General features: G+C 41.3%; 1 protein-coding gene and 1 pseudogene across 5 annotated transcripts; one reads left to right on the top strand and one right to left on the bottom strand.

Annotated features, from left to right (window-relative positions):
• The first annotated feature begins 325 nt into the window (after nucleotides 1-325).
• LOC120731654 lies at nucleotides 326-471 on the top strand (annotated as a pseudogene).
• Nucleotides 472-5,158: 4,687 nt separating this feature from the next.
• recql (RecQ helicase-like) lies at nucleotides 5,159-26,124 on the bottom strand. 5 transcript variants are annotated; one of them, XM_040026442.1, is made up of 16 exons: nucleotides 25,985-26,114; nucleotides 25,055-25,106; nucleotides 18,084-18,311; nucleotides 17,816-17,995; nucleotides 17,605-17,711; nucleotides 16,522-16,720; nucleotides 16,245-16,411; nucleotides 13,942-14,023; nucleotides 13,137-13,285; nucleotides 11,440-11,557; nucleotides 11,202-11,340; nucleotides 11,023-11,114; nucleotides 10,713-10,929; nucleotides 9,424-9,553; nucleotides 7,451-7,590; nucleotides 5,780-5,894 (listed from the first exon to the last, which is right to left on the bottom strand). In XM_040026442.1, the coding sequence occupies exons 2-15, from the start codon at nucleotides 25,062-25,064 to the stop codon at nucleotides 7,486-7,488; spliced, it is 1,923 nt and encodes a 640-aa protein (XP_039882376.1). In that variant the 5' UTR covers nucleotides 25,065-25,106; nucleotides 25,985-26,114; the 3' UTR covers nucleotides 5,780-5,894; nucleotides 7,451-7,485. The 5 variants fall into 5 exon arrangements, with proteins under 5 accessions (XP_039882342.1, XP_039882349.1, XP_039882359.1 ...); XM_040026408.1 differs by lacking the exon at nucleotides 7,451-7,590 and having other exon boundaries at nucleotides 5,159-5,894; nucleotides 25,985-26,124; XM_040026415.1 differs by lacking the exons at nucleotides 7,451-7,590; nucleotides 25,985-26,114 and adding an exon at nucleotides 25,834-25,966 and having other exon boundaries at nucleotides 5,159-5,894.
• Between the last annotated feature and the right edge of the window lie 43 nt (nucleotides 26,125-26,167).

The following is a 26,167-nucleotide window of genomic DNA, read 5'->3' as shown; positions in this document are numbered from 1 at the left end:
GATTTTGTAGACAGGTGTACTTCATACATAGTTGACATCAGGAATATCTTTAATTGATTGATTGGTTGTAATTTGTGGAATTTTGGTTGATATTCTCTCTCCATTAAAATAAAACTTCCATAAAATTAGAGACTGTTTATTTGTTTGTAAGTGAGTGAACCTATAAATACAGCAGGTAATGAAATCATTATTTCCCCCACTGTCGGAGAATTGTATGTACACTGTTTATAACACATTTCAGTTTCTGTTCCTTGAAACCTGAAAATGTGAGCCAGAAATAGTAAGGTAAACATATGCTTTTATATATATTTATTTATATATATTTATACTTACCTGGCAGGGGAGATACCATGATCACGAAGGTGGTTCACCCAGCACTGCGGTTGTGCTGACCCCTGTGAATTCCCCAAATGCGGGAATCTCAACTGCATAATTTGTGGTAGTGGAGGACTGCGTTCGCGCTCTCCCCTCACTTTTTTTTTAAACAAATTTCCCACGCATGGGACTAATAAAGGTTATCTTATCTTATATACTTATATTGTTACCTCAGAACTTGAAACATTGATCACACTTAATTTGAACCTATCTAGGACAGGGAGATACATCTAGGTCCCCTTTGATTAGTACTCGGACTGTTAAAACTACATTTGCTGTAGTCTGTTCATTTTGTCTTCTTTTGTTCAACTTAACATTATGATAATGAGCGTTGTCTGTTTGTGAATGGATTTACTTAGTTTTGCTTTACCAGTCTGTAGAGAGTGGCAATTCTTTCTAATACACTGTTAACTTCTCAGTGTTTTCACCTTGTCTTGGAAGAAGTTCTGTGAAGTAGCAGTACAGAGGTGATATCAATTTTCAGGTGATTGTAATGAAAACAATTTTGGAATCAATATTTTTAATAAAATGTGACATGAAAGAATGAAGTAGCAGGGAGAAAAAAGTATAAGTATCTGAGAACTGTACTTGAATACAGAGCTTGAATAAATTACTGATACACAATGCATCACTGATCCCATTGCAAAGCTGATCATATCAAAACATAGACACTAACATTTATATTCTTTCCAGACTCTAACACTGCTTTGTTTGAGCTCAATTGCATGACTGTTTTTTGTTTTTGTTTTATTTGTTTTGTTTTGTTGTTTTTTTTTTTGGGGGGGGGGGGGGGGGGGCGGTCAAAACGGATTTATTTTTTAATTATCATTTCTGTATTTGATCTTATCAACTTTTCTTTTCTTTCTTTTTTTTCTTTTTCTTTTTCTTTTCCTTTTTTTTCCGCAATAACACACAAAAATGTTTTTAATGAAAAAGGCAAGCACCCTTACAGTCAGTTTTCAAACGGATGCCACTTATTCCTCGATCTTTGGAAGATTATTTAGAATGTAATGCTTTTGCAGCAATTTTTTTTTTTAAATTGTGTGAAAGATAAACTTTAAAGTCTTTCTTTCACACATTATACTGATGCCTAATTTATAGCTATGGATAATCAGTCTAACCATAACATTCAGTCTCAGGATTTGTTAATTCATCATTACCTGAGAGGCCTAAAAAGCAGGCTTATTTAAAAAAACAAAAGAAAACAAAAGCATAGCTCCCAAGAATGCTGTATAAGATGCAATCTTCCTGTGTGACCCACTTTGAACTTTAATCCATGTTTCAGAGAGTACTGTGTGCTCACCTAATCCTCCAATACACAAATCACATCAGATTTACCCTTGCTACCACTACTTAAATCACATTCCTGTAGTAGGGCAACTTCTGTTCAGTTCAGTTTTATTCATACAGAACCAAAGCACAAATGCAGTTGCCTCAAGGTGACAATTGATTGCACACTCTCGTCTGTGTTGTTTATTAATGTAGCTGCTGCTTGGGGTTAATACTGACTCACGCTCCACAATGTCTGGCCATAATTTATACCCACCAGCCTTAAGGACTTATTGTCCTAAGAGGACATCTGTGCTGTACGTAGGGTACATTTGCAAATATTTAGAAAAAAAGGAAAAGAAAAAAAACAAACATGATAAAGTTTTACAAATTCCTGTATGCACATAGGCACTGGGTTTGGGTGGTTTGTTCAGATTTGAGTATGAAATGATGTGATTTTAACTAAGCATAACGTAGATGTTTTTGTTTGCTTTGTTTTGTTTTTAAATAAAAACATTGCACAGTAGAAATGACTAACAATCTTTATTTGATACCCTTATGTGCAAACTGGGAAACAAAATGGTTATGAATTACATGATTGCTGTCTCGGACTCTAGTGATGTGTCATGTCACTAAAAGTATCTGCGTGACCTGATACCACCGCAAGCTCAAGATCAACACAAGCTTTCAGGGGGGCTTTCAGGTGGTGAGAGCTTTCAGTGGGCTAAACTAGATTAAAACCTCAGGACAGAGACGTATTTTAGTTGGCTATACACTGAAAATGTATATTCAAAAGGATTAAAAGGGTTTAAGTTTTATTTAGAATATAAAGTATTAGCAATTATACGTGTTTAAGCGGTAAATATTTTATAGATGAGAATATGAAATTCAGTTCCATTCAAAAAAAGTTAACATATATTTATTTGGTGTCAGGTACCAAGAGTGGAAAATTAAATAAGGTTATCATTAAAACTATTACTAAATATAGTATACATAATATACATATTATACATATTTCATCAATCTTGTACAAAAAATAGATAAATTTATCTAAGCAAAATATTGATCCATCTCTGCACAGTGTTATCTTTTTAGGGTGTGCATGGTGTCAAGGTGGTGGGGCCCAAAGTGATTTTTTTCCCAGACAGGACCCCAAATCCCAGGTGGCACCCCTGTGTAATAACAATTACACTGAGTTCTCTTCCCAGTAATTAATGACTCATCTGCCTTTCCCTCCTTTCCCAATCCCAGCTTTAACTCTTCCACTTTTACTTCCTCCCTCTGCAATCCCACTTCAACCCCAAGCCTTTCAAGTTCCATATCAACCTGCAACACATTCATCAACCCCCTCCTTCATACTATACTTGGCACATCTGTCACTATTCCCTCTGTCACTATTACCAGTTATTAAGGAGGGAGGAGGGTCATGAGGAACAAGCAAAGCCACATGAATAGCCTTACACACTGTAACCTACGCAGTCCATGACCTCCCCTTCAAGACCCTACTTGTGTGAGTGGCATGTTGTATGTCCAGAACCACTGGACCATATAGCATGTACAGTTATGTGCAAAATAATAGCAATGTATTTAAAACAACAGAGGAAAAGTTCCACGTCATTTCCATAGCATTTAGCATTCCAACAGCATTTATTTCCATGTATACAAAGGAACTGGGAGCCGTGCACATTCAACCCCAAATGAAAACATGAACAATTTTGTCTGTTCTTCTCTTCTTCTTTTTTTAACTGAAAATGAAGAAAAACAATGGGTTGTTTAAAAAAAATTTTCATTTACAAACTGGAATATTTACAGTAGAAACTGAAACTGAAATGAGGATTTTGATTTTCCTTTAAGCACTGATTATTTAGGTGTATAACCATTATTTCTGGTCACTGCTTTGCATCTGTGTGGCATGTAGTCAACTAACATTTAACACCTGGAAACAGAAATTGCAGCCCAGACTGACTGGACTACAATCCACAGATCTTCTGCATTTTTGGGTTTTGCATCAAAAACAGAATTTTAGAGGTCATTCCACAAATTCTCAGTCGGATTGAGGTCAGGAGAAGGGGCTGGCCACTTCGCGACATCAGTCTTTTCGGTCTGCAACCAGGATGTTGCCTGCTTGCTGGTGCGTTTGGGGTCGTTGTCCTGCTGAAACACCCATTTTAAGGGCATTTCTTCCTCAGCATAAGTAGAGATGGACCGATCCGATATTACGTATCAGTCCGATACTGACCTAAATTACTGGATTGGATATCGGAGAGAAATAAAAAATGTAATCCGATCAATTCAATATCACAAAAGCACCTCACAAAACTTGCAACATAGCAACCCAGCTCATAACCTTAGAACGTCGGAGTTGCATCTCGTAATAGAGTGTCTGTGGCGTGTGAGACCTGGTCTGGTTCAGCATTTGGAGCCTCGCTACGTGCTTCCAAACCGGCATTTAATCTACGAGAACGTTATCCCAGAGAAGTAAAGCAAGTGTGTACGATCATCTCAGAATGTTTGAGTTGGCAACCCTAAGTGTTAGGTTGCTTATTATTTCCACTAAGTACTCTTTAAAATACCCGAATAGGGAGGATGGAGTAGGTTTAAGTTTATTAGATTGATCAGTATTGCTGATCTATGAAATATTTTGGGTGCAGTGTATTTTTTGCATACAGGTATAACAGAATAGCTTTAGTTTTGTTTTGTTTTTTAAACTTGAGTATGAACTTATACAAAATGCAGCAAGATATTTAAAAAAAACCATTTTATTAATTATAAAATATGCTATATCGGATTTATATCGGTATCGGCAGATATCCAAATTTATGATATCGGTATCGGACATAAAAAAGTGGTATCGTGCCATCTCTAAACATAAGGCAACATGACCTCTTCCAGTATTTTTAGGTACTGAAATTGGTCCATGGTGCCTGTTATGCAATAAATGGGCCCCACTCCAAAGTATGAGAAACATCCCCAAACTATTATGCTTGCACCTCCATGTTTTACAGTCGTCACAGTGTACTGTGGCTTGTGTTCAGTGTTTGGGGGGGGGTCGCCTCACAAACTCTCTGCAACCTTTAAACCCAATAAGAATAATCTTGCTCTCATCTGTCCATAGAGTAACACACACAAATCAGTTGTCTAAAAAGGTGGCATTTTTTGTCTTAATTTTGTCTTTGTCTTAAACTTTTTGGCTTAACCCCTGGCTGGCCCTTAAAAATGCATCCTTTTAAAGTGGCAAACTCCAACGATCTCAAACATCCTACTCATCATCCTCGTCTACATTTTCATGATCATAATTTTTGGGCATATGATTGATTATTACCAAGTTATGTAATATCATAATTTCATGGTATTCATGAAAATAGTGACTGCCATTAACTTTTATTACTTCCGTTACAATTTCCTGAGGCATAAATCATTTGACACGGGGGCCATAAAACATTGGTTTGACACGAGGTAGGTAATTTCTCTCTCTTCTATCTATATAAAAATAAATATAAAAATATACAAGACATCCAAACAAAGTTCATTTTATTTTTATATTTAAACAGTAACAAAAGTCAGCAGCGGACCAGCTTTCTCCTGCCACTGATGCGTGTCCACAGGGTTCGAGCTGTCTGGGCAATGATCAGTCCACGGGGCAGGCGGAGGCTCTTCAAAGGCTCCCTGATACAGGCCAGCACTCCTGGATGTGTGGGCTGCCCCAAGTACTCGTGGGAAATGTAGTTTATTCTCCTCAGCTGTTCGCCATAATAATTCCTGAGGTCGCAGAGCTCCTCAGCTGCTGTGTCAGAGATGATGGAGGTCTGGGAAGGAGAGCTAGGCACAGTGATATGGGTGGATGGACAGGGAACATGCCCTGTGGCTGCTGCTGTGTGAGCACAAGCTTTCCTTCGCATTCTCTGAGGGGTGCTGGATTTGCAACTGGAACAAGGTTTATCTGAATGTGACGGTGTTTTCTGACAATCACTGATTCCTACATGATGTACTCTGTTCATTTCAACATCCGCCTCAATTATATGTTGAAATACGATAGGTTTATTCTTCTTTTCCTCTGCCTTTCCATATCTGTCAGGTCTCGCCATCTGCTTGTTTGTCTGGCTGACTGGCTTCAGGTCTTGTCTTCTCGATACGTTCCTCTTTTCTTTAAATATTATCTGTTTAGGTTGTGGGGGACAGCTGTCCTCCACAACAGTGGAGTCTAAGGTCATATTGACATCCTCTTCATTCACTTTAACAGCTGAGGTGTCCTGTAAACATGAAATTCAATGTTAGTGAAGTCTTCATTGTGGAATAAGCCACTGGATGTACACAAAGAGGTGAATGTGTCAAAATAGAGAAACCTTTAAAGTATCATGTTCATAAAGTGTATACAGCAACAGAATATTTAACCTACAAGTAACCAGGAATGTGTTAGCTTGATGAAATGTTAGCGAGAGCTTGGTGAAACATGCTTCTTAGTGTAAAATCTGAATATTTAAGATTTTACACTAAGCCCAACAGGCGTGGGCGAGAAAATATAATCAAGATAACCTTTATTATGCCCAAGGGGCAATTTGCTTTGTAGCCAGCTGCATAAATAACACATCCACCCAAAATTACATAACAGAATTTCAAAAATGAATAGTGGTAGGGACAAATGAAAATTTAAATCTGTTTGTTCTGCAACGAGGCAAGGAATACCTCCTCCTTGAAGGCAACAGCTGATACTCTAAAAAAAACCAGAGGGTGTCATAGCACCCTGAATCCTTTGTGACTTCAGGGTCGCCCTCCCTTTATGCATGAGGGCAAGATCATTTAGCTGCCACTTTGCTACACAATTTAAAAATGAGCTCCAGCCTTTTCTTATTTTTCAGGCTAAGAGACCCAAACCAGCAGATTAAAGAAAATGAAAACAGACTCAATAAAACAAGAACACTTTCATAAAAAATATTATCCACATTAAAACCACTTTGTTTCCGATACAAATACATACGCTGGTGAGTCTTTGCACATATGGTGTCTGTATCAAATTTAAACTTTTAATTAAGTATGGTGCCCAGATATTTATATTTCTCTATCCCCTCAATTTCTTGCCCATGAATACAAACAGGGTTAGATGACATTTTTTATTTAGAAAAATCAACAACCATTTCCTTTATTTTAAACACATTAATGTCAAGAAAAGACTGTCCACACCATGCTTACAAAGTCATCTACAACTGGGCCACAGTCACAATCTGTATCGTGGAGCAGAGAGACAATAACGGAGTCATCTGCAAACTTGATTATATGTCCGTCCTGGTAGAGGCTCTGACACTCATTTGTATAAAGAACCAAAGTGGAGAAAGGACACACGCTTGGGGGAAACAGTGGAAGATAAAAGCACATCTGATAGAATATTGTTGACTCTCACTTTCTGAGGTCTATCTGTTAAAAAGTCAATAAGCCAAGAAATCAGTCCAGAATCAACATTAAATGTACGGATGAGATGTCTTGCTAAAATATGGGGCTGAAGACAAAAAGCAGGCAATAAAAGTTTGCTACACCATCCATGTGCTTCAAAACCATATAGAGCAAGGTGCACACAGCATCCTCTACCCTACCTATTACCTGTTCTATAGGCAAACTTGGGGGGGTGTAATTTATCCTGAGTAGCATGCAAAAGCTCATGTTTTACAAGCTTCTCAAAAGTTTTCATCACCATGGAAGTCAAAGCAACAGGCTGAAAATCAGGATTTAAAAAAATGCGGTAACAAGTAACAGTGTTCATAGCACCATGCATACACAAGCAACTGTGAACAGAGTAGGGAATGATGAACTGTACTTTGTAAACTTGTCTTCTGGGCAGGTGAGAGAGGGCTATGGGAGATGTGTCTTGATTTTCTTGGACACAGTGGCATCTCCACAGCTCTGAACTGATCTCTTTCCCTCTTTGGATTTGCCCTTGCCACTGGAGACTTTTACCTGCAGGTCATTAACAAAAGTGCTTTATCCGAATAGGTTCACACCGATGTGGAATGTATGAGTCGACACTAGAAGGGGAGGACATGCAACAATCCAGGACAGAATCTGATTCAGTGCCAAAACAGGAAACCGTGAGATCTCAGAACGGTACTGCTGTAAAGATCTAATTTACAACCCCATTTCCAAAAAGGTTAGAAAAGATCCTCTGCATTCAAGTATTAAGTATTTCAAGTCTGAGGAGTTGTAGCTTGCTATATCAGTGTGATTTGTCCACCAGTCATTGTTTATATAAACACATAAACTCCTCCCGTTAAACGGGAAAATCCACTTGTTAGCTTTAATGTTCGGGTGTGTAGAGCACTGTAAAGCAAAGAGGACTGTGCAGAGGAGAGCATGTTTTAGTCGGCTAGTTCTGTGAGTGTAGCTGTTGAATCGAAGAGTACATTGACAAGTAGTTTTACTTAGTTTATTCATAAAAAAATTAAATTATCTTTTCTGAAGCAATTATATTTTTTTTGCTAATTTATTTATTTTTTTGATAGTGCTTGGAAACTCCAGGAAGAGAAGCAGCTGAACATTTTTACTGCAACCAATTTTTAGGACTATTTACATGTGGCATAAATAAGACATGCAGAGGTTTATGTCCCGAACAGAAGTAATGAAAGTCATGCATTTTTCTGTGTACCCTGTACCCATACCATTGACCTGTTTAACCCTTTTATAACCCATTTATATTAAATAGCTTTATTTCCAATTCAATTCAGTTTTATTTATACAGCGCCAAATCACAACAACAGCACACTTTATATTGTAAGGTAGACCCTACAATAATACGGATGATCTGGTATCGTCGTGTCGGTGTTGTTCCCACATCATCACAATAAATGTTGTTCCGGGTTCAACATTGCAAGTGACCAATCACATTGTTGTGACATCATACTTTTGCAGCCAAGCGATTCAATCATTTATTCCAATGTTGCAAGGACAATATGTATAATGCTTATCGATTATTAAAGAGCAGTATCCTGAAATGCAAAGAATTCAAATTGCTGGATCGGCAGACAGAGGCGTTTTTTCGCAAGTACATTTTTATTAACGGCGTTTTTTTTCCTGAAGTCGCAAAAGTATGACGTCACAACTATGTGATTGGTCACTTGCAATGTTGAACCCGGAACAACATTTATTATGATGATGTAGGAACAACACCAACACGAGGATATCAAATCGTGCCAATAATACATACAGAGAAAAACCCAACAATCATATGACCCCCTATGAGCGAGCACTTTGGCGACAGTGGGAAGGAAAAACTCCCTTTTAACAGGAAGCAGGAAACAGGAAAACCTCCGGCAGAACCAGGCACAGGGAGGGGCGGGGCCATCTGCTGCGATAGGTTAGGGTGAGAGAAGTAAGACAGGGATCTAAAACTGTTTATTTTGACTAGAGTGTCCTTATGACATTTTTATTCACTTAGAGCTTTTAAATAGAACATAAATGGTTTATTAGGCTCTTTTGGATTAGTTACTAATAAAAAAATATTCCAAACAGTACAGTGCAGTCTGCTCACTCTGATCTGTTTGTGCTGGCACTCAGTCTGATTGTAGCTGTAATATCTTACAAATTGGAAATGTTTGTTCAAACCTGTTGCAAACAAAGACAGTGTGATGTACTAACTAAAGTGAGTGTTTTAAAATTCAGGCCTAACTACACCCAACTGTGACATGAAAACAGATGTGATTTGTAACTTACTTTGTAGTTAGGGTTAGGTGTTATACTAAAAAACTCTCCTAAATGATGGTAACAGAAGAATATGTTTTTTTTCTTCAAACTTACCAAAGCAGCTCCGGCCCCTGCATCTCTCATCTTCACGCTCAGTGTGTGTGTCGGGTTCTTCAGCAGAGAAGCTTTGCGGCCCAGCTTCATGTAGAAGTAGGTGGTGTAAGGTGTGAAGCTGAAATCCTCTCTGAGGTCAACACATTGGGAAGAACTCTGTGTCAGACAGACTTAATGGTCACAGGATCAGAGCTTTATCTTTAATCCCATGAACTAGAGACTTACACAGCCTGATGGTTTGCCACAGTCAGTCAGGTCAAGCTAAGGTGAGTTTAAAGCTTTATTCAAAGAAAGTAAAAGTGAAAAGCATGTCTGGCCTTTAACTTCAGCTACTCCTCTCTATGGACTAAATATGGTCTGATTTCCAACACAATGTATTTGCAGAGGCTGTGTGATTTGAGGGGAACTTCTCAATGCATTTTTGTTCTTTACATTGTGACAGGTTTGATCCTAATTAGAAAAGCTAGAATGGATATTCTGAAAAGGGCCTGATGTTTTGAGTTCAATTTAATTTATTCTGCATTTCCTAGGCCCCACATCGGCAACAGTGCACCGGTTGCTAGCTTGAAGGTTAACCTAGTGTAGAGGAAGAAAATGGTATCCAAACTTGGTTAGCAGTTTGGAGGCACTTCATTGACACCAGTGGGGTTTTTTTGCATTTCTTTGCATGAAATCAACATCTTTTTCTGACGTGTCAGAAAAGAGAGATGTGTCACACAAAGATGATCTCTTTTAGACCAAGAAGCACTCCAAGAGCACCAACCTCTGCCCAGGCAGCTCACTCTCTTCTCCTCAGTATTTACTTTTAGGGGTACATTATATTTGCATTTTGTTGTCTTTGTTCTTTTTAAATGTATTTTAAGAAGTTTGCAGTGCAGTAACAATAATGCATTTGGGGGTTAACTTTAAAGAAGTGCACATGTGAAATGTAAAAGTGATGTCAGAGATCAAATGTGACATATTTGGATCTAACTGTAATGCGATATTTAGAATCCTTATATACCAGTATCATTTCCTGTGCCAATACAATCAGAGGAAGCCAAATTTTAATGGACCGTTAAGCCAAGCCTTCTCTAAACCCCATCCAAGGTTTTATCAGAATTCATTCAAAACTTTTCCAGCTATCGTCTCTACAGACAGGCTAACACACAGACATGCACACACTGGTCAATTAATGAACAAAAACAGAACAATAAACAAAGTCATCTTGAAAAACTGTAGTGAATTGATACTTAATAAATAAAATCGAATTAAGCTAAATCCACAGAAAGAAACGAAGCATGAATCACCTGAGGTATCCCTGCAGGAGCAGGTGAACAATCACAACTTCAGCCTGTCGCCGAGACAGCGTGGTGGTCTGAATCATCTTCCTGTGCTTTGCAGGGCCTTTCCCCATCCATGCATCCACCAGTTTCAGTGGGGTCAGTTTCTCATCCATGGAGGCTGCAAGCTCCACAATCTGCACCACTTGCCTGGCATGTTGGGTAATATCCACAGTGGGGTAATCTGGAGGGGGGTGTTAAAAGTGAGGTGATGGATTTAGGGCATATGATCGATATGGCTGACACATAAAGCAATAAATTTCATCACCACCCACACCTTTTGCTTGACTGCAAGTGTCACACATCTGGTTGCATCCTTCATCATCCCACACTTCATCAAAGTGAACTGCCATGAGAGAGCGCCGACACCTTCACAAAGCAGATATTACATTTAAGAATATATATTACATTTAAGACTGTGCAAATTGAGCAGCCCGCACTGACATCCTGTGCTACCTGTTAACATTCTGGCAGTAATCTACCATCTGTAGCAATTTCTGCTGACCAACATTCTCCATCACCACCATGGTGCTGATCCTGAAGATATCAGCGAAGCCGAAATAGACAATGCAGTCAGCCGGAGAGTCATCTCGACCTGGAGACACAACGGAAACACTTAACATCGGAATAATAACCATGAGTAATGCTAGAACGGTATTGCTTATGCTACCAATAGAAATTATAGGCCGTCTACCTGCCCGTCCACTCTCTTGGTAGTAGTTCTCAATGGACTTGCTGATGGTGTGGTGGATGACAAACCTGACGTCAGGCTTGTCAATGCCCATGCCAAATGCCACAGTGGCTACCACAATCTAAACACACAGAAACGAAAAAAAACAACTCATGTGTTTTACAGATGCATTATTCAGTGAGCTGTTTACAAGCATGGAATGGAATATTTTTTTCCCCCAATCAGAGGCATTGCCCCTCTCTATGTATGGGGGAACTTCAGTGCTGATTTTGAACAAAATTGATATGATTTTTAGTTCGGATCACATTATTTATATAATATTTACAATCTTTTTTAATCAAGTCCAGATGGAAGGTTAAGTAGATAAATTAAAGTGAAATCAAAGGCCAATTGTGGACAAATTGTTAAATTACGTTTGCTACCACCTCTGTACAGTAGGACAGCTTTGGACAATCCCAGAAGATTTGGAAGAGACCTGCAGATTTATTACTGCTCGTTCTCTGGCATGTCCCAGACCTTTAGAGGTACTGACATCCACTTATAGAGTGTAAATAAATATTTCTTATAAAGATTTTAGTCCTACTGTATTCAGAAGAGTAATGAGCTATCTTTTAATAATTTTCTAAGCAAACCAGAGTTATGCCTCCCTCCTCTTTCATTAGCTCCAGAGTTTGTGACCTAAGCCTACATGTTATCTTGACCTGGATAAAGGCTGATATCAGGCTATTAAACTCAATTGTTTAGGAAATTGGTGTCAATTATATATATATATATATATATATATATATATATAAGAAAAGAAAAAAAAGACGTGCCCACTTCCCCCCCCCCCCCAGTGGCCCTAATCCTCTTCCGTACATTGGTTATTATGATGAACTCCTCTCAGTTTCAACGTGTTTCAAGCAGCTCATCGCATGGATTACTTCCAGCTGTTTACCACCTACAATGATAGGATCTCCATTTAAAAGTGACTGCTAAGAGGGAACTGGCTCTGGACTTTGTAATCCCATTTTTCCAGGTTGTTTGTGGCTTTGGATGCGCTGCTGTAGATCACGGAGCTGGAGTCATAAAACACCCTGAGTTTTCCTGGATAGTGTCTGATGATGAACTCATTTTTCCTTGAGTGTCATTCTGATTGAATTATATGCTTTTCTTTTAAGTGCAATCTAAATCCCAAAGTGCTGTTTAAAGAACACTCCTTCCACTCTACTTGATCTCCATTTTTTCCATGCAAACCATCTCCTTAGTTCCATATTCCAGGAAATAAGCTATGCTCACATCCCCCTTGAGCTCCTTTGTAATTTATAGTTCATTTTCTGACTTTGCCATGTTGATTTCTCCCTTTACCTTCCTATTATCCCCTTTTATGCTATTTAAATCTACATTTTAAGCTATGACTTAATTATTTATTTTGGGGAGCACTGACTGTAGTTTAAGCTGCTGCCATCTACAACACTACAGAAGTCCAGAAATCCACTAAAACCCTTTTTAGAAGAATATTTTAAATCCAAAAATTAGCTTTTAGATATTATTAAAACTATGTGCTGAACCATTTATTGCAATTAAATAAAGAAATATATTAAAAAATAATTTTTTGTGGAATCACTCCAGGCAATATTAACCATGAGCAGAAAATCTTGACCCAATTCTTATAGAAAATCTCAGCAGAAATGCAGCTGTGCATATGTTTCTTTACTGACCTGAATTTTGTTGGAGGTCCATTTGCGGTGAACCCGGGACTTGTCCTCAGAGTCCATGTTTGCATGGTAAGGATATGCCAAGATGTCTCTTTTCTGGAGTTCTGCTGACACCAACTCTGCATCCTTCTGAGAGAATACATACACAATTCCTGTGGCATGTATGAACAAAGCAGAAAATATTCATACATGATTATTACGTATAGAAATATTCACATTATAATTGTCTATTCTAGCATGACTAAAAATACTTTGCAGAATTGAGGATATTAACCTTTTTTAGCCATTTTCCACTAGTGCCCACTCAGCTCGGATTGGCTCAAATCAACTCAATTTTAAGGGTTTTCCATTAGGTGGTAATAAGTGGTAACCAGGTACTTTTTTAGTACCTATTCGGTCAGGCTTCCAAGCAATCTGAGACAATCAGAAAATGGAACAAACTGGATGACGCCAATTGGCCAGTCAGTGGTGTCACTGGGGTCATGAGAGTGACTCCTTCTCAAAAATCAAAACCACTATTTTTGAAACCCAGCATTCAGGGAAATGGCTACACAAAAACCAATACCATGGTCCGCAAGTTTAACAGTAAGCCGTAGGCTGAGCAGAAGGTATACCATCGCCTCAGCGTCCTTCACTGTTTTGTTTGTGTAGTATACAAATGACAACCACGTTGCTATAACAACCCATGCATGTACTCAATTTTAATGGAAAATCACCAAAACAGAAGAGAATCAAATTGAGTCGGCACTAGTGGAAAAATGGCATTAGTAATGTTTTATATATGCAGCAGTCTTGTTTGTCATATTACCTGATTGGTCCTTGTATTTACTCTTGATCAGAGCAGCTATGTCATTTACTGATGCTTCACTGACAGAATCCTTTATACGAACCTGAGAAGGAAATGAAACACGTGTTAAGTGTGTATGAAGATGGGGAGCATAGTAAAAAGAAGTTTATGAACCCTAACTCTTAACTTCTAGAGCACAGGTGTCGAAATCCAGGCCTCGAGGGTCGGTTTCCTGCAGGTTTTAGATGTGTCCTTGATCCAACACAGCTGATCTGAATTAAATGGCTAAATTACCTCCTCAACATGTCTTGAAGTTCTCCAGAGGCCTGGTAATGAACTAATTATTTGATTGAGGTGTGTTGAAATAGGGCGATATCTAAAACCTGCAGGACACCGGCCCTCGAGGCCTGGAGTTCAGCTCACACATTTGATGTGTGAGAAAGCAAGTTGTATAAAGCTCTTTGAATGCTCGGAGCAGAAATCCTTCCTTGCTGTTTGGCATTTTCTTTTATGTGCAGGTTCAAATACACATAATAAATAAATGTCTTTGTGATTATTACATCGTATCATGTCATCATCATGTTTATTTGACAAGGTTTTAACCGTTAAAATGAAGTCGATTTGATTTAGTTATTAAATCAAACCAAAAGTAACATCAATTTATTCAATACAGTGTTAATATCTGAAATGGGACCCGCAGTAAAAAAGGTTAAGAACCTCTGCTCTATTTAATGATTATACAGTGGAGGTGACAGTTATTAACTCTGAGAAAAGATAAAGAGCTGACTTCATAAGCACATTTATTTTTATCTTTCTATCATTATTCAGAGAGTTTGCCTTCCACCTGATATATTAGGTAGATTCAAAGACAGATGATGTCAAGCACACCACACAGTAACTGTGTGATCCGACTGTGAATAAGCAGCACACTATTTTGTCCCAAATTCACAGGGAAGAAAGAGACTGACAGATTGGTTCAGAGACTTTCAACATCCAACCACATCTAAAATATTGTTTTTCTTATATTATCCTGCATTTTTTAAATTTATTTTACTGGCCTTTTAAAATCAGCAATGGTCCACAGACTAAAGCAGGGGTGTTGAACTCCAGTGCCAGAACTTCAAGACACGTTGAGGAGGTAATTTAGCCATTTAAATCAGCTGTGTTGGATCTAAAACCTGCAGGACACCGGCCCTCGAGGTCTGGAGTTCGACACCTTTGGACTAAAGTGTTTTTCAGTGGCAAATGTAATGTACATACTGACGTTATACCTTGGAATAACAATAGTGGTCTATTCAGCATATTTTCCCAACAGTTTAGCATATGTCCTGCTACCACCATAAATCAGTTTATGTTTGAGTATGAGGGATAATCATTTTGTGTTGGTTTCAAACTGGATATCGAGATTCATGTAAGTCTACTGTGACATCCCCGCCCGGTGATGCTGGTGTCTGTCCTGCCAAGCGTGTGACAATGACATTGTATTGACTGTTATTAATCAATTGTTTATTTTAAACTGATGCATTTTCATGTTTGCAATAACTATTCATTTGATATATCATAAACCTCTTGGCATGTCAGTCTGTATGAGATCAAATTGTTTTTTGGACATCTCATAAATCCTGTTCTGTAAGGTGACAACAAAACTGGATTTTATTTCCAGAATATTTTTTATGTAGATTTTTAGGAAAAAACCATAAATAAACATTTCAGGGTAGAAATGTTTCATTATAGCATAAAGTGAATAACTCGGAAATACTATATTGGCTGTCACCCATTGGTTTGTCTTGACATGTCTTTGACAGCATAATAGACAGAAATGTCTTCAGTTTCCTTTGTCACCCATTTAAATAAAGTCAATGTAATTTCTAATAATTATTTTAATTTAAAAATAAAAACAAATCTGTTGTTTTTGGTTTTCTTTTTTTTTTTCCCCAGGTCATTTTTTTAAACTGTGTTATGGGCACTGATCACGAAGGGATGGGCGGGATGTATACTATTGATTGACAGCTGGTGTGTCACGTTTGCTACAAGTTAAATATGAGCATATTTGTTGAAGATGGCCACCACTCCTTCAATGGACTATACTGAAAGTTAAAGACGTATTAAGGTATAAAGGTGGGGGATTCTAATTTCAATCTAATATACAGAAATGAACAATTTCTTCACAGAGTTCGTAGCTGTTGCGGCTTACCAAACTACCAGCCAATCAGACAACAGTATTGCCTGTTGCTAGGGTAAAAATGTACATTTCTAAACACATATTTTTATATTAAAACATTTGACTGGCTAAGTGGATTTTTGAGTGCAGTGACAGTGCTTACTTCATAGTAGAGATTAGTTCGATTGAAGGAAGCAGTGAGCGTGATTGCCTGTGGCACACACAGGATCTTCTCGCAGTCTTTCAGGACACTACTGGTTGCTGTGGCTGTGAGGCCAAGGAGGGGCACTTTGGGGAACTGCCTCTTCAGGATGCCTAGCAGCTTATAATCTGAACGACAAGCACACAGGTGAACCAGTATGTAGCACATCATAGCGACGGCGGGTGGGGGGGGGGGGGGGGGGGGGTTACTAAATATGATCTGAGGTCAGAATACTCACCTGGTCTGAAGTCATGACCCCATTGGCTGCAACAGTGCACCTCATCAACAGCAATACGATTCAGGAGGTTTGCTTTGTAGGCTTTCTCCAGACGAGACATTAGGAGCTTGCTCTTAGCAATTTTCTCTGGAGTCACGTACACCAGCTTGAAGGGGGCCTTTGGATCTGTCATTCCAGCCATGACCGTCTTAGCATGCTCCTGCGAATGATGGAAACAAAAAACAAGCTGCTGTTTAGTGCCAGAAACATAAAGCTCTGCAGTTGTTGTGGATCATTACAGATGATCCATCCATGTTGTTTAGATTCCCTAAAGCCATCTCAGTTTTCATTTCTTGTCCACAGCAGAAGTGTGTGTAATGTCACTAAACGATTCTTGGACACACTGGTGAACAGTGAGTGCAGTTCCCATGGTTATTTCATTGTTGCCTAAAGCAAAATGAAGACATGGTTACAAAATTAAAAGCGGTTGTCAAGAAAGTCAGTTTACTCATCAGATATGAACAGCAGTCATGGAATATGCAGAATGAATGATTTTGGATGATCTCTCACATTAGTTTTGTAAACCAGTGAAAACAAGATTACAGCACCTTGAGGCAACTATTGTTGTGATTGTGGCTGTACAAATCAAATGTTACTGAATTGAATAGAAGGTAGTACCTGTACGTGTAGTTTTATTTTCTCCCTAAAACTCTGTTTTGCTAGTCTGTGCATTCACACACACATTTGCAAGTTCACTTTCATGAGACATACTATTAAACTATCAACACATGTGTATGTGTGAATTTTTGACAGATGTGTACATCTGTCAAAAGCTATGGCTCAGGCTGTCACAAAAGAAGGCTACCTGGAGGGAGAGTGGGTATGACCTCTAGTTTTTTTCCACTCTATATCTTTGGAATCACAACACATAACACAGTTGGCTAGCAGATTTTTTTCCTTTCCAAAAATCTGCACCCTTTCAGTAAAACAAACACATAGTTACAACTTGTATCCAAAATGTGGATTACAAAAGGCAATTATTTTCTTTCCACACACACGCATAATCCTCAAATAACCTTTTTCTACATGGCAGGCAGTTCTTACTCTGCTACTAGATGCATTGAGCATGACTGCTGACACGTCAATAGTCTTCAGGTACATCAACTGGTCCTCCATCAGGGATACAAGTGGAGTGATGACCAGTGTAAAACCTGATAAATGATAAAAGTAAAAGAAATAAGTCGTAAGAAGAAGAGCATAAAACTGGAAGGACAGATGTTTTGTTCCAAAACTCTGCATGTGTGTCTCACTGTACCATTAGAACAGATTGCAGGAAGCTGATAGCAGAGACTCTTCCCTCTTCCTGTGGGCATGACCAGGAACAGGTCCTTGCCTGACATGGTCAGGTTGATGGCTTTCAGCTGCAAAGGTCTGAAGTTAGAGAGATGGAATGTGGCCTTCAGGTGCTGCTCCACGTTGCTGGACCATGGAAAATCTATAACGCATGATGTTACTGCATGTCAACACAGTGCACAGACGTGGCATATTTCTACAACTAGTTGTCTAGTCTGTCTGTCGAGTACCTGTGCCATCATATCGTTGCATTTCCTGCTTGCTCATTGCTGGCTTGGCTTCAGATGCCTTTGAGGCAGAAGAAGACAAAGGCTGTGCAGTGTCACAGGCCTCCTCCAGCTGCTGCAGCAGGGCATTCTTCCGAGAAGTGAGCTCAGCCTTTTTCTGCAGGATCTCTGCGAGCTGCAGTTCCACCGTGTCCAGCTCGGCCTCGACCAAGTCCAGCTCGACCTGCATATCTAAACAGCAACACCAGGAACATTGGTAGCAGGCTCCAAGCACTTATTTGTTGTGTCCAACCCAAACAGTTCAGCAATGCCCGGATAATAACTACTCTTGGGCAATCAGTTCTGGTTTGTTCAAAATCACTCATCCATTCAGCTTGCTCATGTCCAGAAGTGGCCACCAACTAATTAAGTCTGTAATTTCTTTTTATTTGCATGGTTTTCTTTTGCTATTCTTACTGCATAAAGTTTTTAACTAACATCAGCTCTTTTCATAAATATAAACCCATAAAACACCAGTTTGTTTGTACAATGCCCTTTTTGGAAGACAACCTCAAAAATGACCATTTCCTATATTTGCAGTGCTACTGGATTTCTTATATTGTTAATAGTAGAGTTAGAATAGAATAGAATTAGAATAGAATTCAACTTTATTGTCATTGCACATGCACAGGCACAGGGCAACGAAATGCAGTTTGCATCCATCCAGAAGTGCTTTAGTGATATAGATATATTACAATATATATTAGCAATAGTATAGATATGCAAGTATACTACAGAAATGGGTCTATTATGGTATGTTATAATGTACACGGTATGAAGTATGTTGTGAATGTTCTATAACTATAAGTATGTACAGGCTGTAGTGAGTACAAGCTATGTACAGGCTATGAACAGGATATAAATATGAAAAACTATACAGAATATGAAATAAATAACTTTACAGAATCTGAGATACAGCTATACAGAAATGGGAACTATGCAAGTTGTAAACAGTTGTAGGATTAAAAATTATCGAATGTACAGAATGATTATTTACACAGAGCTATACAGTAGTGCAGTTAAGATAAGTGAGGGTGTAGATAGTTTCTACAGAGGCTATATAAAGTGCTAGTGGTTGTGAGTGGTGGTTCAGTCCATGTTATTATTGTGTGTTTGAGGGTACAGTTGTCCATTGTGGGTGTGTGTATGTCCAGTCCATGAGTTTAACGTGGGTCAGATGTCAGGAGGCAGAGTTCAGGAGTCTGACAGCTGTGGGGAAGAAGCTGTTCCGGTACCTGGTGGTCTTAGTCCGGAGGCTCCTGTGGCGCCTCCCAGAGGGCAGGAGGGTGAAGAGTCCATGTGATGGGTGACTGGGGTCTTTGATGATTTTCCCAGCCCTTTTCAGACACCGCTTCCTGTAGATGTCTTTTATGGCAGGAAGTGGTGCTCCGGCGATGCGCTGGGCAGTTTTCACGACCCTCTGCAACGCCTTCCGGTCCGAGGCAGAGCAGTTCCCGTACCAAACTGTTATACAGTTGGTCAAGATGCTCTCGATGGTGCAACGATAGAAGTTCACCAGGATGTCTGAGGACAGGTGGTTCTTCCTCAGAGTCCTCAAGAAGAAGAGGCGCTGGTGAGCCTTCTTGACCAGCTTGGAGCAGTTGGTCGTCCAGGTGAGATCCTCGGAGATGTGGACTCCCAGGAACTTGAAGCTGCTCACACGCTCCACAGCCGTCCCCTTAATGTGGATGGGTGGATGTGGGTCAGCATTCCTCCTGTAGTCCACGATGAGCTCCTTGGTCTTCTCGGTGTTAAGCAGCAGGTTGTTTGTGTCGCACCACTCAGCCAGACGATCCACCTCCTCCCTGTAGGCGGCCTCATCGTTGTCACTGATGAGGCCAATCACCGTGGTGTCATCTGCAAACTTAATGATGGTGTTGGAACCATCAGCAGGTCTGCAGTCGTGGGTGAAGAGGGAGTAGAGGAAAGGGCTCATCACACAGCCTTGTGGTACACCGGTGTTCATCGTGATTGTAGAGGAACAGTGGTTATCCAGCTGGACATGTTGGGGGCGGTTGGGGGCGGTTAAGACATGTCCTCGATTAACAACAACATATATTATTATTTTTGTGCACGTAAAGCAAAAGTTGATAAAACTCCCACTCAGCTTATTCATGGCCAAAAGTGGCCACCTCCTGTTTACATTCATGAAATACAATAAAATAAATACAATAATATATATAAATATATAAATATATATATATATATATATATATGAGTGAGAAAGGTGATATCTCCGTGAATCGCTACCTTATCGTGGTGGAGGGGTTTGTGTGTCCCAGGGATCCCAGGGGCTATGTTGTCTGGGTCTCCCATGGCAAATTGGTACTGGGTGAGGGACCAGACAAAGAGCGATTCAGAAGACCCTTATGAAGAGAACATCGAGGGAACAGTTTACCGGGGCCCCGCCCTGGAGCCAGGCCCGGGGAGGGTGCCCGAGGGCGAGCGTCTGGTGGCCGGGCCTTAGTCCATGGGGCCCGGCCGGGCACAGCCCGTAGAGGAGACATGGGCCCATCCTCCCGCAGGCCCACCACCCGCAGGAGGCACCATAGGGGTCGGGTGCATTGTGTGCCGGGTGGCGGCCAGGAGCGTAGGCCCTGGCGGACTGATCCCCGGCTGCCAAGACTGGCAATAGGGACATGGAATGTCACCTCTCTGGTGGGGAAGGAGCCTGAGTTAGTGCGTGAGGTTGAGAGGTACCGGCTAGATATAGTCAGGCTCACCTCTACGCATGGCTTGGGCTCTGGAACCAGTCTCCAGGAGAGGGGCTGGACTCTGTCTCAGTCTGGAGTTGCCCCTGGTGAGAGGCGGCGGGCTGGGGTAGGGTAATCTAATATCCCCTTGGCTTGCTGCCGGTACGTTGGGGTTTTTCCCGGTGGATGAGAGGGTTTGTTCCCTGCGCCTTAGGGTCGGGGAACGGGTCCTGACTGTCATCTGCGCTTATGCGCCGAGTGGCAGTTCAGAGTACCCAGCCTTCTTAGAGTCCCTGGGGGGGGGGGGGGTGCTGGAAGGTGCTCCACCTGGAGACTCTGTTGTCCTCCTGGGAGACTTCAATGCTCACGTGGGTAACGACAGCGAGACCTGGAGGGGCGTGATTGGGTGGAACGGCCTCCCTGATCTGAACCCAAGCTGTGTTTTGTTATTGGACTTCTGTGCAAATCACAGTTTGGCCATAACGAACACCTTGTTCGAACATAAGAGTGTCCATACGTGCACGTGGCACCAGGACGCTCTAGGCCGTAGGTCGATGATCGATTTTGTAATCGTATCACCAGACCTGCGACCATATGTTCTGGACACTCGGGTAAAGAGAGGGGCTGAGCTGTCAACTGATCACCACCTGGTGGCGAGTTGGATCAGGTGGCGGGGGAGGACGCTGGACAGACCCGGTGCACCTAAACGCGTAGTGAGGGTGTGCTGGGAACGTCTAGCAGAGGCCCCAGTCCGCGAGATCTTCAACGCTCACCTCCGGCAGAGCTTCAACAGCATTCCGAGGGAGACTGCGGACATTGAGTCAGAATGGACCATGTTCAGCGTCTCCATTGCCGAAGCTGCTGCATTGAGCTGCGGCCGCAAGGTGGTTGGTGCCTGCTGTGGTGGTAATCCCCGAACCAAATGGTGGACACCAGAGGTGAAGGGAGCCACCAGGCTGAAGAAGGAGTCCTATCGGGCTTGGTTAGCCTGTGGGACTCCGGAGGCAGCCGACAGGTATCGACAGGCCAAGCGGAATGCGGCTCAGGGCAGTGGCTGAAGCAAAAACTCGGGTGTGGGAGGAGTTCGGAGAGGCCATGGAAAAAGACTTTCGGACTGCCTCGAAGAGATTCTGGCAAACGTCAGGCGTCTCAGGAGGGGAAAGCGGTGCTCTACCTGCACTGTGTATAGTGCTGGCAGAGCGCTGCTGACGTCGACTGAGAAAATTGTCAGGCGGTGGAAGGAATACTTCGAGGACCTCCTTAATCCCACTGACACGTCTTCCGAGGAGGAAGCAGAGTCTGGGGATAAGGGGAATGACCCACCAATTTCTGGGGGCGAGGTCACTGAGGCAGTTAAACAACTCCTTGGTGGCAGAACCCCTGGTGTTGATGAGGTCCGCCCCTAGTTCCTGAAGGCTCTGGACGTTGTAGGGCTGTCCTGGTTGACACGCCTCTACAATGTTGCGTGGAGATCAGGGGCAGTACCCCTGGACTGGCAGACCGGGGTGGTGGTCCCCATCTTTAAGAAGGGAGACCGGAGGGTGTGTTCCAACTACAGGGGGATCACACTCCTCAGCCTCCCTGGGAAAGTCTATGCCAGGGTGCTGGAAAGGAGAGTTCGTCCGTTAGCCGAACCTCGGATACAGGAGGAACAATGCGGTTTTCGTCCTGGTCGCGGAACACTGGACCAGCTCTTTATCCTCTCAGGGATACTTGAGGGTGCATGGGAGTTTGCCCAACCAGTCTACATGTGTTTTGTGGACTTGGAGAAGGCATTCGACCGTGTCCCTCGGAGTGTCCTGTGGGAGGTGTTGCGGGAGTATGGGGTGTCTGGCCCATTGCTACGGGCCATTCGATCCCTATACAACTGTTGCAAGAGCTTGGTTCGCATTGCCGGCAATAAGTCGGACTCATTCCCGGTGGGTGATGGGCTCCGCCAGGGCTGCCCTTTGTCACCGGTTCTGTTCATAATTTTTATGGACAGGATTTCTAGGAGCAGCCAAGTGGCGGAGGGCTTTCACTTTGGTGGCCTCAGAATCTCATCTCTGCTTTTTGCGGATGATGTGGTTCTGTTGGCTTCATCGGGTGGGGGCCTCCAGCTCACACTGGAACGGTTCGCAGCCAAGTGTGAAGCAGCGGGAATGAGGATCAGCACCTCCAAATCTGAGGCCATGGTTCTCAGCCGGAAAAGGGTGGAGTGCCCACTCTGGGTCGGGGATGAGTTCCTGCCCCAAGTGGAGGAGTTCAAGTATCTCGGGGTCTTGTTCGCGAGTGATGGGAGAAGGGAGCCGGAGATCGACAGACGGATTGGGGCTGCAGCTGCAGTAATGCAGACGCTGCACCGGTCCGTCGTGGTGAAGAGGGAGCTGAGTGTAAAAGCGAAGCTCTCAATTTACCGGTCGATCTACGTCCCTACCCTCACCTATGGCCACGAGCTGTGGGTAGTGACCGAAAGAACGAGATCGCGGATACAAGCGGCAGAAATGAGCTTCCTCCGAAGGGTGGCTGGCCTCTCCCTTAGAGATAGGGTGAGAGGTTCGGCCATCCGGGAGGGGCTCAGAGTAGAGCCGCTGCTGCTCCACATCGAAAGGAGCCAGCTGAGGTGGTTCGGGCATCTGACAAGGATGCCTCCTGGGCGCCTCCTGGGTGAGGTGTTCCGGGCATGTCCCACCAGAAGGAGGCCCCGGGGCAGACCCAGGAGACGCTGGAGAGATTATATCTCTCGGCTGGCCTGGGAACGCCTTGGTGTTCCCCCGGATAAGCTGGAGGAGGTGGCTGGGGAGAGGGAGGTCTGGGCCTCTCTGCTTAGGCTGCTGCCCCCGCGACCTGGCCTCGGATAAAGCGGATGAAGATAGATGGATGGATGAAACTTTGTCTGACTTGACTTTTTAAATTAGCACCAGTCCTAGTCATAAAATTCAGAATTTTGACCCTTTCAAAACCAGTTACATCACATCATTCTGATGATTTACAAAGAGATAAAAGGATAAAATAATTATTTTTTACTAAATAATACAAGCAATCTGATTTATTTTCTAACCATGATTGCAGTTAAATGTATATCAATAATTAACCTTTTACGATTATATATGAATCATTACTTTTTTAAAAAGAAAAAAAAAAAACTCCCACTCAGCTTGTTAGTGGACAAATGTGGACTAGCCACCACCTGTTTACGTTCACAAAATGTTATAAAATTAATACATATTAAAACAGTTTCCACTGGATTTCTCAAATTGTCATCAGTCCTTGTCATTAAAACCAAAAAAAAAAAATTACCCTCTAAATGCTAGTTAGGTTGTCTATTACCAGTAACTTTTTTTTAGAAAAAAAAAAAAAAAAAAAAAAAAAAAAAGGATAACGTTCTCATTTTGTCACCATATAATTGTTTTCAGTCAGCGTTACAGGTCAGTACCAGTAACAATGATTTATTTTTACTTTTTTGCATTTACTTTCAGTCTTCTTCAGTCACCTTTCTCACTCACTATGTGTTAAAAGACCTCTCTGCACTGAATCATACTTGTTATTAATCTCTGGCTCTCTTCCACAGCATGTCTTTTATCCTGTCTTCCTTCTCTCACCCCAACTGGTCGCGGCAGATGGCCGCCTCCCCCCAACCCTGGTTCTGCCAGGGTCTGATTTTATCTTTCGCGGTGCACTTTTTGGTCCTACCTGCTTTAATTCATTCACCCTTTAGCTGACCCAAGGAGATCGGAAGAGAGTCTTTGTTAAAACACAGTCATCTAAATTAAAAATAAAAGGCATAAAGGATTCAACCAAAATAGAATCTAAATAAAGAAACATCTTTATGACAGTGTGACTGACAGTGACGTCTTGAAAACCAAAGGAGCACTTTCATTAGTGTGTTGGCTATATCTGCGATACGTTATGTACCGTCAGCTCCTTTCATAGAGACAGAAATGTGCAGCATGTTCTCTCAGTGGACTGGTGTTGTTAGAGTGGGCAGAGTAGACAGCCAGGTCTCACACCTACACAGTAACAAGTGCCCTGAAAATCACACCCCTGCAGTTAATGATCTTATTCCTTCACCTCCCTCTGGAGCTGTGGCAGTGTTATCGTCTCCAGTCGCCATGCTAACAACATTGTCTCCAATATAAAAGCTATCACAGCTATTTTATCACATGTATGCATATCAGTACTGTTCATTGTTCACTGCTCCACAAAAAACTCAGCAAACAATTAATTGGAAAAATATTAAAAAGTATAAACAGAAATACTTACCTGTATTCATATTTCTCAGTCTGATGTGCTCAGGAGGAAATCAGCTTTCAGGCTGTCACAGACATAAACCATATAAAAAATAAACTTTAAAAAACAGTCAAGTTCATGATTTTGTATGATAATATGTATGACCGGAAATAACGGTACAAAGTCGACAGAAAAGGTCATCTTTCTACATCTATAAGTTTCATTTTTATTTGCCAGTGAGATATCTGAATGTAAAGCGGACTGCATTTTTATCAGTGGTGTTCAGACCATTTTGTTTCTATTTATTTCTGTGAATGAATACTTGGAGTAATTTCTATTTTCTTTTTTAAAATTTATTACTCGTGTTAAAATTCGGGGAAACGTTCATGTTGTAATTTCTTAAGCAGACGATTTACTTCTAAATTTAATTAAAAATTCAGAATCAGAACTACAGCAAAAGTTACTCCATATTACTGAGACTTAGCCAGCCACGTGAAATTCATTACGCTGTCCAGGCTTAATAGGCATAGACTAATATTAATCCCACAAACCTGTTACAGCAGCACAAAGGTCTGGACGTAAAATTAAATTAAATTACATTACATTACATTAAATAGGTAAAAAATAATAAATGAGAAAAATAGTGAAAACGCCAAAAGACTCATGGTTACTACATGCAGTAAAAGACATTATGTCACAGATTTTTTTTTAATATGCACATAAAGTACATATAATGAATATTAATAAAGGTAACTAGACTCTAAAGCGGTGCACCTGTTTGATCGCATAGTAGCTAGCTGCTAGTTTGTTACGGTAATGAGCATCAGGAGCCTGGAGAGTGCTGTTCAGTAACTCAGTCTCCTCTAGCTCAAAGGAACCACCGTCATTCATTCACTTTCACTTTCTTGGTGAATTGAGCCTCTGCGACAAAACTTCGAAACGCACAAATTTCAATCGACTAACCATTGAAAAAACACTGTATCCACGACCACGTCTTCCCGTTGGAGCAGCTACTCAGTTGCTACAACAGACAGACGGACAAAAAGAAACTCGGAAGCATATGCATCAGAGAAGACTCGGGACATTTTCGCCCCGATCTTAATCCACTAGGCTGTCTGCAAATACCTTCTCCTGCTGGACGATTTA

This window comes from Simochromis diagramma, unplaced genomic scaffold (genome assembly GCF_900408965.1).
Source record: "Simochromis diagramma unplaced genomic scaffold, fSimDia1.1 OVJJ01000746.1, whole genome shotgun sequence".
Taxonomy (NCBI): domain Eukaryota; kingdom Metazoa; phylum Chordata; class Actinopteri; order Cichliformes; family Cichlidae; genus Simochromis; species Simochromis diagramma.
The sequence above is the reverse complement of the archived record's forward strand: the minus strand, read 5'-3'. Positions and strand labels throughout refer to the sequence as shown.

Excerpts from the sequence above, each read along its gene's own strand:
- recql (XM_040026408.1), bottom strand. Across the intron at positions 16,412-16,521 it reads GGGTCATGACTTCAGACCAG|ATTATAAGCTGCTAGGCATC; the intron begins GTGAGTATTCTG and ends CTTGTCGTTCAG. Across the intron at positions 11,558-13,136 it reads GGACCTCCAACAAAATTCAG|ATTGTGGTAGCCACTGTGGC; the intron begins GTCAGTAAAGAA and ends CTGTGTGTTTAG.